The 12,417-nt window shown below is 46.5% G+C and overlaps 1 protein-coding gene across 1 annotated transcript in view; it reads left to right on the top strand.

The window, feature by feature from the left end:
- LOC144595009 (F-box/WD repeat-containing protein 7-like) overlaps positions 1-12,417 on the top strand; it is a 119,711-nt gene that overhangs the window by 16,494 nt on the left and 90,800 nt on the right. The window contains exon 3 of the mRNA XM_078401925.1: positions 11,605-11,817. Within this exon, the coding sequence (XP_078258051.1) occupies positions 11,605-11,817 (213 nt within the window). The remainder of the gene's footprint in view (positions 1-11,604; positions 11,818-12,417) is intronic.

Raw genomic sequence — 12,417 nt, 5'->3', positions numbered from 1 at the left:
GGCATTTAAAGGAGAATTAGCGAGAAGGCAAAATAGCTTACATTTGCTGGATCTGGAACAAAAGCAGAATGTTGGAATAATTCAGCAGGCCAAGCAGCATCTTAGAGGCAGAAGGTGTAAGTCAGTGTTTCGATGGAGACAATGCATCAGAACTGGGAGGGAAGACAGGTTGCCAGCATGTTTAGTTTAGAGATATAGCGCGGAAACAGGCCCTTCGGCCCACCGAGTCCGCACCAACTAGTAATCCCTGCGCATTAACACTATCCTACACACACTCGGGACAATTTACATTTTTTATAGAAACCCAATTAAACTACAAACCTGCACGTCTTTGGAGTGTGGGAGGAAACCGAAGATCTCGGAGAAAACCCTCGCAGGTCACGGGGAGAACGTGCAATCTCCGTACAGACAGCACCCGTAGTCAGGATGCAACCCGAGTCTCTGGTGCTGAGGGCACTGTAAGGCAGCAACTCTACCGCTGCGCCACCGTGCCACAGTAACAGTGCTGGGTGGAGCAGTGGGAGTCTCTGCAGATTGCTGATGGACGGAACTAGGTGCAGAGTGAATGCTTGGCAGATGCAACCAGGTGGGGAGGGAGAGATGAGCAAATGGAGAAGAAACATTGATGGATGCGTGAGTCTGTTGGGAGAACACTGGGGTGGGAAGGGAAGGGGGCATGGGTCGGAGCAGAAACCAGAGGAACAGTGAGACTGGGAATGTCTGGAGCAAGCTGCCAGAGGAGATGATGGAGGCAGATTACAGAAGCATTGGACAAGTTCTTGGATCAGACAGAAGTAGAGGGATGGAGATGTAACGTGGACAAGTGGGATAGATGGGCATGATGGGTGAGTGGCCACAAGGGCCCATCTCTGTGATTAGGGGCCAGTATGTTCCTGTGAGAGTGAAGTGCCATGGTAATGAAGGTCGGGGAACATGGACATTGGGAGAGATTGCGGCTTAGATAGATGGATAAGAAGTATATGGCAAACTTGGGAGACTACAGACCGGGGACGGTCACCAAAAACAGTCTCAATGTCGTCCGTGGGGAGGAGTAAGGTGAATCCAACATGAGCAGGTACAGGTGAGGTATAAAATGAATAGGGTTATTGGGGCAAAAACAGAAGAATTGACGATCATTTGGAAAGGCAGTGATTAATGGGAGGTCGACAGCCCAGCTTTCTCAAGGGCCGATCTTGTCTGAACAATCTGATTCCACTGTTTGAAGAGGTAACGAGGTGATACAGTTTGGGCGTATCAGTGAGGCGAGGACACTAGATGGTGGGGCCCTAGGGATTATTGGACAGCAGAGACCTTGGTGTACAAAGTCTGATCCATGAAGATAGCTGCGCAGGCAGATAATGGGGTTAAGGCATATGGGGTGCTCTCCTTCAGTAATTGGGGCATTGAATACAATGGCAGGGATTATTCCTTATTCCTGTACTTAGATAGAGCTCTCGGGGCTCGTGGAATCAAGGGATATGGGGAGAAGGCAGGCACAGGTTACTGATTGATCATCCACAATCATGATCATAATGAATGGCGGTGCTGGCTCGTGGGGCCAAATGGCCTCCTCCTGCACCTATTTTCTGTTTCTGTTATTCCTGTGTTTGATTCAACCACACTGATGGCGAGTTTGGCATTCACACCACCATGGGTGAAGAATCCTTGTATCTGTCATCAAGTGTCATTCTTTGTCCTAGTTAAAGAAAATAACCCACATCCCTGCAGTGCCTCCAGCGTGGAGAATGTCCTGTGCTCCAGAACAACTAAAAACTATCTTCAAGGTCATTGGAAACTTTAGAGTGTGTTGGTCGAAACTCCAATAAACATGCAAATGACAAAGTGGTTATGTGTAGGAAGGAACTGCAGATGCCGAAGATAGACACAAAATGCTGGAGCAACTCAGCAGCATCTCTGGCGAAAAGGAATGGGTGACATTTCAGTTCGGGACACTTCTTCAGACTGAAAGTCACGGGAAAGGAAAACGAGAGATATAGACGATGATGTAGAGGGATATGGAACAAATGTATGAAAGACATACAAAAAAAACCCAATGATAAAAGAAATAGGCCATTGTTAGCTGATTGCTAGGTGAGAAGGGAAAGCTGGTGTGACTTGGGTGGGGAAGGGATCCCTCCCTTAATTCACCTGTCACTTGCCTTGGTTATGTCCTACCCCAGCTTCCTCTGCCCACTCTATCCGTCTGAAGAAGGGTCCTGAGCTGAAACGTTGCCTATCCACATTCTCCCCCCACTATGCCAGCACCACTAACCTCCTCCAACATTTGCCCTTGTCAACCTGTGTCAAATGTGCGGGAATCGCTGGTGTTAACGTCCGGGGATCGCAGGTCGGCGTGGACCTGGTGGGCCGAAAGGGCCTGTTTCCGTGCTGTATCTCTAAACTAAACCTTTTTGGTGAAACCTTTTTAATTAAACATTGATGTGGATTTATTTTAAGGTCGGCTGACTGACAATAGATGAAATGGCCAGGACGTCAGGAATGCTTCCTGATTTTTTATGTTTTATACATTCCTCGGGTTTGAAAATTGCTGGCAATACTGTACTACATTTCTTGTACATCCTTAATTGCCCCATGTCAGAATTGCGGGTCAGTTATGTTGAGTCTGCAGTTGCATTTTGGTCAGTTCAGACAATGACGACAGGTTTCCTTCTCCTGAAGGGCATCAGTGAACCAGTGCCGGCTTAATACTGGTGTGTGTGCCTGGTGTACTGATCTGGTACATTCTGCTGCTTCCTAATTTGGACAAACGCCTTCAAGGTCTGCAATTGTGCTGAAGGTGGCACCACGCCACCATCTGCTGGCCGCTCACAGGTACAGCAGCATCTCCAGCTGCATTCCGGCTCCTTTGTTACTCTGCAGTGGAATTAATTAAAAGCAGCCTTTGTTCAGTAATCTGGTAACACTGAAACTGCCGTGATTATGGATTCAGTCTAAGTACAACATGAACTGCATCAAGGCAACCTCTTGGATGTCTTTAGGAGTGAGGAGGGAATTGACCAAATTGATTCAGGTAAATTGTTCTCTCTTGCTAATGACACGAATGGGAGTGGGAGGCATAAGTTTAAATGAGTAAGTTGGAAGTGAAGTGAGATATGTGTGGGCCTGAACTTTTCCGTTAAAAGAGTCCAAGTCTGGAGTAAGCTACCACGATAAAACAATATGAATGAGAGCAGACAATGAATGGTAGGCCGTCGATGGAGAAGTAACTGGGCTTGATCTCTGGGAAAAGGCTGAGTGGAGAGCCGTGCCAGAAGGAATGTTACAGTTGGGAGACTGGCTGGCTGACGGCAGTACTAAAATATTGTCTGGTGCATTTAGCCTGGAGTGCTGGTGGCTACGGCCTTATTGAAGCTAAGTGGGGTGAAGAGAGAGAGAGAGAGTGTGCTGGCAGCCAGGGTGGTGCCTGCATTTGCAGGGCTGGTATCAGCAAATGTTCATGCTATTGATCTGCCTCCTGCTGTCCTTCCACCTGCCCCATCTGCAGTGAGGCTTCAGCAAGTGTCCTTTGAACCCGGTCCCACAACATGCCTCATCAATGGCTCCCTGGGAAACTACAGTGGTTCCTCATGCCCCGGGCAAACAATATCCCAGCTGCCTTCAGCTCCAGGTCAGAGTTGAATCTTGAGCCAGAACTAGAGACATAGAAACAGAGACATAGAAAATAGGTGCAGGGATAGGCCATTCACCCCTCCGAGCCAGCACCGCCATTCAATATGATCATGGCTGATCATCCACAATCAGTACCCCATCCCTGCTTTCTCCCTGTATTGCTTGATTCTGGTAGCCCTAAGAGCTAAATCTAACTCTCAATGTATTGACTCAACCAACAGCTGGGTGTGGGGACATGGAAAGGTATAGCTATGCTGTAGTTGTGGAAGAAATCTGATCCTCTGTTTAGTGGCAGATAAAATTCTTGATTAAACATGATCTCAGGGTACAGAGTAACTGGAGAGCTGAATGGCTTTTAAATTGTGTCTTGATTGAGGCTTTGGTGAGGGTGCGGAAGAGGTTTACCAGAATGCTGCCAGGATTAGAGGACATTAGCTACAAGGTGGACAAACTTGAATAGTTTTGTCTGGAGTGTCGGAAACTGAGGGGAGACCAATTACGTTCATAAAATTACCCGGCATAAATTGGGTTGACAGTCAGATCCTTTATCAGGATGGAAATGTCAAATGGTAACAGATATAGCTTTAAGCAAGAGGGGAAAAGTTTAAAGGAGACCCAGAGAGTAAGTTTTAATTACAGAGAGGGTGTTGGGTGCCTGGAATGTGGTGTTAGGAGCGGTGGACGTAGCAGTAGGTATGATGCTGGCGTTCAAGAGGCTTCCACATCGGCACGTGAATATGCAGGGATTTGGGGACAAGGATCAGGAGCAGGCAAGAGTTATTAGTTTAGTTCTTCATGTTTGTACGGATACAGTGGCTGCCCTGTTCTGCAGGGAAACTTCCAAACGTTGATTGGGAGAAGCTGTTTATAGGTAAAGGGATGTCTTGATTGTGGGAGATTTAAATGTGGAACGTGCCACAAGTCAGGCATGGGCAGTGAATCCCTTGAGGCGATCTGATTTAGTCATTTGTGGATTACAATAAAATTGCTCGTCTACTGGACAGTACAGTGAGTTATCCAAAATTACAACAGGCTGCAGAATGGCAGATGGATTTTAAGTTATTAATGTGAAGTGTTGCATAAGGCAAAGCAGAGCAGGACATGAACAGTGAAGGCAAGGCTCTGGGCTGTCGTGGAAGAGAGTCCAATGGACTGTTGAAAGTGGCAATACTGGTGCACTGGGCTTGGCACACTTGCCTTCATTGATCAGGGTTTTGAGTACGAGCTTGGTACAGGCATATGTGATGTGGTCTGGTTACATTTGTTGAGTACTGCATACAGTTCTACTTGCCCTGCAGTAGGTTTTTGTTTTGGTTTATTGTCACATGTACCCAGCTACAGTGACAAAACTGTTGCATGTTATCCAAATGAATACAATCAAATCATGCAGAATTTAGCGTTACAGCTAATGTAGGGATGGAGGAGCATGTGTAAAGGCACCACGAGGTAGACAGGGAGCATGTCATTAAACTGCAGAGGGTGCAAAAATGACATGATGTTACTGGGTCTGGAGGGTTTGAGTTACAAGGAGAAGCTGGGTCTTATTTTCCATGGAGCCTAGGAGACTAAGAGGTGACTATCGATGTTTGTAACAGCAACAGGGCAGGGAATTTAGCTACGAGGGGAAAGATTTAAATGGGATCTGATGGGCAATATTTTCATGCAGATTGTGCTCTGTGTATATAGAACAAGCTGCCAATGGAGGTGGTAGAGGTGGGTACAATTACATCTGCAACATTTATACATCACCTGGACAAGAACGTGGATAGGAAAGGTTTAGAGAGATATGGGCCAGATGCAGACACATGACACAAAATGCTGGAGTAATCCAGTGAGACAGGCAGCATCTCTGGATAGATTCCTTCTCTCTAGAGATGCTGCCTGACCTGCTGAGTTACTCCAGCATTTCGGTGTAAACCAGCATCTGCAGTTCCTTTTGTACAGAGCTCAGTTGGGCAAATTGGTTGGCTTGGGCGACTTGGGCTGAAGGTCATGTTTCCATGCTGTGCAGCTTTGACTGAGTGCAATCTCCAGTCCAGTGTGTTTGTTAAATGTGCTTAGAAGCATAGAAAATAGGTGCAGGGGGAGGCCATTTGGCCCTTCGAGCCAGCACCGCCCTTCATTGTCATCATGGCTGATCATCCACGACCAGTAACCCGTGCCTGCCTTCTCCTCATATCCCTTGATTCCACCAGCCCCTAGAGCTCTATCTAACACTCTTTTAAATTCATCCAGTGAATTGGCCTCCGCTGCCTTCTGTGGCAGAGAATTCCACAAATTCACAACTCTGGGTGAAAGATTTCAGCTTGTGGTTGAATAACTGCTGCACGACCTGACATTAGAGTTAATGCATTGTCAAGCCACTGTTCATTGAGCAAATGTACTGGGAGAATTTAGTATTCCCTCTCTGTTGGTGCAGAGAACCAAATAGGTATTTGATGCTGGATCAGCAGAGGCTGTTGCTGTGCTGGTTAGTATGGTTTCTGTGATTTTGCTAATTCAACTGCGTTACTTAGGGTCCATCTAATATAATTACATGGAATTTGATGTTGAAATAGAAGATTGTTTTACTAATAACCATTGCAGTATTTGTTGCCTTTGTAGCTTGTTAGAGGTACTTTTGTGGAATTCCCCAATGAACAATTCTAAAATAGGAATGATGAATGGGAGAGTTTTGGGAAGTGTTTTGGTCCTCATGTTGGTCCTTTGGTCCACAAATACATCCCGTATTTAGGGCTAAATTAGTTTGTCTGGGTACTGGACCGCCCTTGTCCCGTATTAGTAGGGTTGCCAACTTTCTCACTCCCAAATAAGGGACAAAGGGTGACGTCGCCGTCCCGCGCCCCACGTGACCTCACCAAGCCAGCGGCCACGTGTCCCTGCTCCACCAATGGCGCAGCCTGGGCCGAGGGGCGGGTTGACAGTGCAGGCCCGCCTAACGGAGGTTGCATAGCAACCCGTCTCCCGGCCCAGGCAGCCGCCATTGGTGGAGCGGGAGCGCGTGGCCGCTGGCTGGGTAAGATCACACGGTACGGTGACGTCCCTCTTTGTCCCTTATTTGGGAGTGAGGAAGTTGGCGACCCTAGTCTTACAACTGATGTCACTGGGCAGGTCATCATATTTACCCGTTTGCTTTTCAAACATCAATACTCTTTCCAATTCCTCCCATTAACCCCCTCACGACTAAAAGCACTGCTCTGTAATGTTTGGAAATTGTACTTCAGATAGTCTGCCAAGTGTTGTTAAATTGGCAACAAGGAGTGCTCCATGTAGTCCCTGTGTGAATATTAATTCATCAGTTTGTTTTTGTGTGTACGTGTGTGTGTGTGTGTATATATATATATATAATATATATATATATATATATATATATATATAGCCCTCCGTAATGTTTGTGACAAAGACCCATCATTTATTTATTTGCCCCAGTACTCCACAATTTGAGATTTGTAATAGAAAAAAAATCACATGTGGTTAAAGTACACATTGTCAGATTTTATTAAAGGGTATTTTATTTATCCTTTGGTTTCACCATGTAGAAATTACAGCTGTGTTTATACATAGTCCTCCCATTTCAGGGCACCATAATGTTTGGGACACATGGCTTCACAGGTGTTTGTAATTGCTCAGGTGTGTTTTAATTGCCTCCATTAAGCAGGTACAAGAGAGCTCACAGCACCTCGTCTTTCCTCCAGTCTTTCCATCACCTTTGGAAACTTTTATTGCTGTTTATCAACATGAGGACCAAAGTTCTGCCAATGAAAGTCAAAGAAGCCATTATGAGACTGAGAAACAAGAATAAAACTGTTATAGACATCAGCCAAACCTTGGGCTTACCAAAATCAACTGTTTGGAACATCATTAAGAAGAAAAAGAGCACTGGTGAGCTTACAGGCCAAGGAAGACCTCCACAGCTGATGGCAGAATAATTCTCTCTATAATAAAGAAAAATCCCCAAACACCTGTCCGACAGATCAGAAGCGCTCTTCAGGAGTCAGGTGTGGATTTGTCAATGACCACTGTCCACAGAAGACTTCATGAACAGAAATACAAAGGCCACACTGCAAGATGCAAACCACTAGTTAGCCGCAAAAATAGGATGGCCAGGTTACAGTTTGCCAAGAAGTACTTAAAAGAGCAGACACAGTTCTGGAAAAAGGACTTGTGGACAGATGAGACGAAGATTAACTTATATCAGAGTGATGACAAGAGCAAAGTATGGAGGAGAGAAGGAACTGCCCAAGATCCAAAGCATACCACCTCATCTGTGAAACACGGTGGTGGGGGTGTTATGGCCTGGGCATGTATGGCTGCTGAAGGTACTGGCTCACTTACCTTCATTGATGATACAACTGCTGATGGTAGTAGCATAATGAATTCTGAAGTGTATAGACACATCCTATCTGCTCAAGTTCAAACAAATGCCTCAAAACTCATTGGCCGGCGGTTCATTCTACAGCAAGACAATGATCCCAAACATACTGCTAAAGCAACAAAGGAGTTTTTCAAAGCTAAAAAATGCTCAATTCTTGAGTGGCCAAGTCAATCACCCGATCTGAACCCAATTGAGCATGCTTTATATATGCTGACGAGAAAACTGAAGGGGACTAGCCCCCAAAACAAGCACAAGCTAAAGATGGCTGCAATACAGGCCTGGCAGAGCATCACCAGAGAAGACATAGAAACATAGAAAATAGGTGATGTCCATGACACCCAGCACCTGGTGATGCCCACACCCAGCACCTGGTGATGCCCACACCCAGCACCTGGTGATGCCCACGGCACCCAGCACCTGGTGATGTACACACCCAGCACCTGGTGATGCCCACACCCAGCACCTGGTGATGTCCACACCCAGCACCTGGTGATGTCCACACCCAGCACCTGGTGATGTCCACACCCAGCACCTGGTGATGTCCACACCCAGCACCTGGTGATACCCACACCCAGCACCTGGTGATACCCACACCCAGCACCTGCTATTGAGGGCGTGCAGCGTAGGTTCACTAGGTTAATTCCCGGAATGGCGGGATTGTCGTATGTTGAAAGGCTGGAGCAATTAGGCTTGTATACACTGGAATATAGAAGGATGAGGGGGGATCTTATTGAAACATATAAGATAATTAGGGGATTGGACACATTAGAGGCAGGAAACATGTTCCCAATGTTGGGGGATTCCAGAACAAGGGGCCACAGTTTAAGAATATGGGGTAGGCCATTTAGAACGGAGATGAGGAAGAACTTTTTCAGTCAGAGAGTGGTGAAGGTGTGGAATTCTCTGCCTCAGAAGGCAGTGGAGGCCAGTTCGTTGGATGCTTTCAAGAGAGAGCTGGATAGAGCTCTTAAGGATAGCGGAGTGAGGGGGTATGGGGAGAAGGCAGGAACGGGGTACTGATTGAGAGTGATCAGCCATGATCGCATTGAATGGCGGTGCTGGCTCGAAGGGCTGAATGGCCTACTCCTGCACCTATTGTCTATTGTCTATTGTCTGGTGATGCCCACACCCAGCACTTGGTGATGCCCACACCCAGCACCTGGTGATGCCCACACCCAGCACCTGGTGATGTCCACACCCAGCACTTGGTGATGTCCGTGACACCCAGCACCTGGTGATGTCCGTGACACCCAGCACTTGGTGATGTCCGTGACACCCAGCACCTGGTGATGTCAGTGACACCCAGCACCTGGTGATGTCCACACCCAGCACCTGGTGATGTCCACACCCAGCACCTGGTGATGTCAGTGACACCCAGCACCTGGTGATGTCCACACCCAGCACCTGGTGATGTCAGTGACACCCAGCACCTGGTGATGTCAGTGACACCCAGCACCTGGTGATGTCCACACCCAGCACCTGGTGATGTCAGTGACACCCAGCACCTGGTGATGTCCACACCCAGCACCTGGTGATGCCCACACCAGCACCTGGTGATGTCCGTGACACCCAGCACCTGGTGATGTCCACACCCAGCACCTGGTGATGCCCACACCCAGCACCTGGTGATGTCCGCGACACCCAGCACCTGGTGATGTCCACACCCAGCACCTGGTGATGCCCACACCCAGCACCTGGTGATGTCAGTGACACCCAGCACCTGGTGATGTCCGTGACACCCAGCACCTGGTGATGTCCGTGACACCCAGCACCTGGTGATGCCCACACCCAGCACCTGGTGATGCCCACACCCAGCACCTGGTGATGTCCACACCCAGCACCTGGTGATTCCCACACCCAGCACCTGGTGATGTCCATGAATCGCAGACTTCAAGCAGTCATTGCATGCAAAGGACATGCAACAAAATACTAAACATGACTACTTTCATTTACATGACATTGCTGTGTCCCAAACATTATGGTGCCCTGAAATGGGGGGACTATGTATAAACACCTCTGTAATTTCCACAATGTGAAACCAAAATGTATAAAAATACCCTTTATTAAAATATGACAATATGCACTTTAACCACGCGATTTTTTTCTATTACAAATCTCTAATTGTGGAGTACAGAGGCAAATAAATAAATGATGGGTCTTTGTCCCAAATATTATGGAGGGCACTGTATGATCTATATATATGTATATTTGTGAGTATATTTGTTAGAAAAAAAAGGTTAAGTGTGTATATATGCTTGTGTATATATGCACACTTAATCTTTTTTTTTTCTCTTGTTTACAGTGTGGTGTATTTAGAAACGTAAAAAATAGGTGCAGGAGTAGGCCATTCGGCCCTTCGACCCTTCGAGCCAGCACCGCCATTCAATGTGATCATGGCTGATCATCCACCATCAGTAACCCATTCCTGCTTTCTCGCCATAACCCTTGATTCCATTTGCGCTAAGAGCTATATCTTTACATATTTTGTTGTGCTGCTGCAAGTAAGGATTTCATTGTTCTAACTGGTACATATGACAATAAAACACTCTTGACTCTTGATGTATAATTTGGGGAAGGGAGAGGGGGGGGGGGGAGTGTCATTGATGTGAGGGAAGGGGTGCGAACGTTATATTTTGCACAAAAGGTCATTGTCTTGTTGGTTGTTAATCACCTCGTCAGGGTGTCTCGGAGTATCTGGGTTTAGCATCTACTTGTCCTCCGTATCAATGTGCCTCATGTCATTGGGTTGAAGATGTCACACTTGCTTCCGCTGCTAAAGAGGTTGCGGTGACCCAGTGTCTGAGGGAACATTAATAGACCTTTCAACCCCACCAGCCCACTCTGCCGTTAAACCTGCCTGTCAACTTCATATCCTCAGCCTTTATCAAAAGCCCCTCTTCCCTTGTATCAAATACGTTTTAGTCAGACTTGAGAATATGTTCAACAATTAATCAAACGCAGCCCTGTCTGATTAATCTATGATGAGGGGTATTTGCTGTTGTTTTCCATATGTTCACTTCCTCGGACAACGGTAGTCATTGCCTACATGCAACAAGATGATGCCTAGATAGGTGTTGATGTGTGACAGGTAGAACACCAAGTGTCAAAATTGAATTCTCAAAGGGATGGGATGTCTTGCGTTTCTGAAGACTGGATTCAAAACTCAGCATTTGGCATTGTATTGACAAGACACTGCAACAACAGTGTACACAGCTGCACAGTCTTTACTTTTCTGAAAAATACTTGGGTGCTAAACAGGGCTGAGGTTGAATGCATGTCCTGTTTACAGTGTACTTTGTTTACATAATCTGTTGTGCTGCTGCAAGTAAGAATTTCATTGTTCTATCTGTGACATATGATGATAAAACACTCTTGACGGTAAAACTAGACCCGGCACGTTTCAGAGCCAGTGAGCATGCCCCCGTGACTAACTGCATTTCAACTAAAACTATTGAACTCAGTGAGGTGGTATGATGGAATGAGCCAATGGAGAATACATTGTTGACCAACTGCATGGCTGGTCAGTAACCAGTTTTCCAAATATGCAGAAGGCTTTAATTGCAGCAATGCTGACTGTCCGTTCTGTTTCTCCTGCTCAGAGCTTCTCTGATGGAGGTGCAGTGGATGAGGAGAGTGGAGTTCATGGTGACTGGGAGGAAGGAGAGAATGAAGAAATCGATGAGAGAGAAGATGACCTAAGTGACACAGCGGAGGGCATTGAAGACGATTGCGGAGAGTCGTATTATTATTTTGTTGCCGACCTCGTTCAGGAGACACAGGGTAGAGGCCTGGTCCAGCGTGTGAAGCCCAAGGTAAGAGGAGCTCAACGCAGTGCTGCTGCTGCTACTGTGACATTGTAAGCTTTTGACCGGTTCTTGCCAGGTTTAAACTTTCACTTCATGGGGTGAAACTGTGGGTTGCAGTGCTGGAGTATATGGTGACCACTGCTATCACAGAAAGAGTGTATTCTATCAGCTGCCCTGTAATAGGAGTAATTCTACAATCTCAGTATTGTGTAATCAGAAATCATAGCCCCGTATTGGTTTAAATATCTGGGGAGAAAATTAATCTGGTTTTGAGTACGTTGAGTTCTCCTGGCTACACTTATATTCCCACCCAGTGCACTTTCCCATCTGATGTTAGTCCAACATGGAGCTGTGGAATCTGATGACCAGTTGCCAGACTCATCAGATGGCCATCAGACTAATCAGACTAATTTCTCCAAAAGTGTGCTCAAAACTTTCTTGCATGAGAAAATATCATATTAATTAGGATTGGAAGTGAAAAATTCGTGTACATTTAAATAGAAATGCATGAATTGGTTTGGAGTCACTTACAGGTGATATGGCAGACAGCTTTCAGACGGGCGAGAGTTTGCATGCACTATCAAATGGCAGAGTAAAATTGTGGTT

This window comes from Rhinoraja longicauda, chromosome 7, assembly GCF_053455715.1.
Source record: "Rhinoraja longicauda isolate Sanriku21f chromosome 7, sRhiLon1.1, whole genome shotgun sequence".
Taxonomy (NCBI): domain Eukaryota; kingdom Metazoa; phylum Chordata; class Chondrichthyes; order Rajiformes; family Arhynchobatidae; genus Rhinoraja; species Rhinoraja longicauda.
Note: the sequence above shows the minus strand (reverse complement) of the source record. Positions and strands in the feature narration are given on the sequence as shown.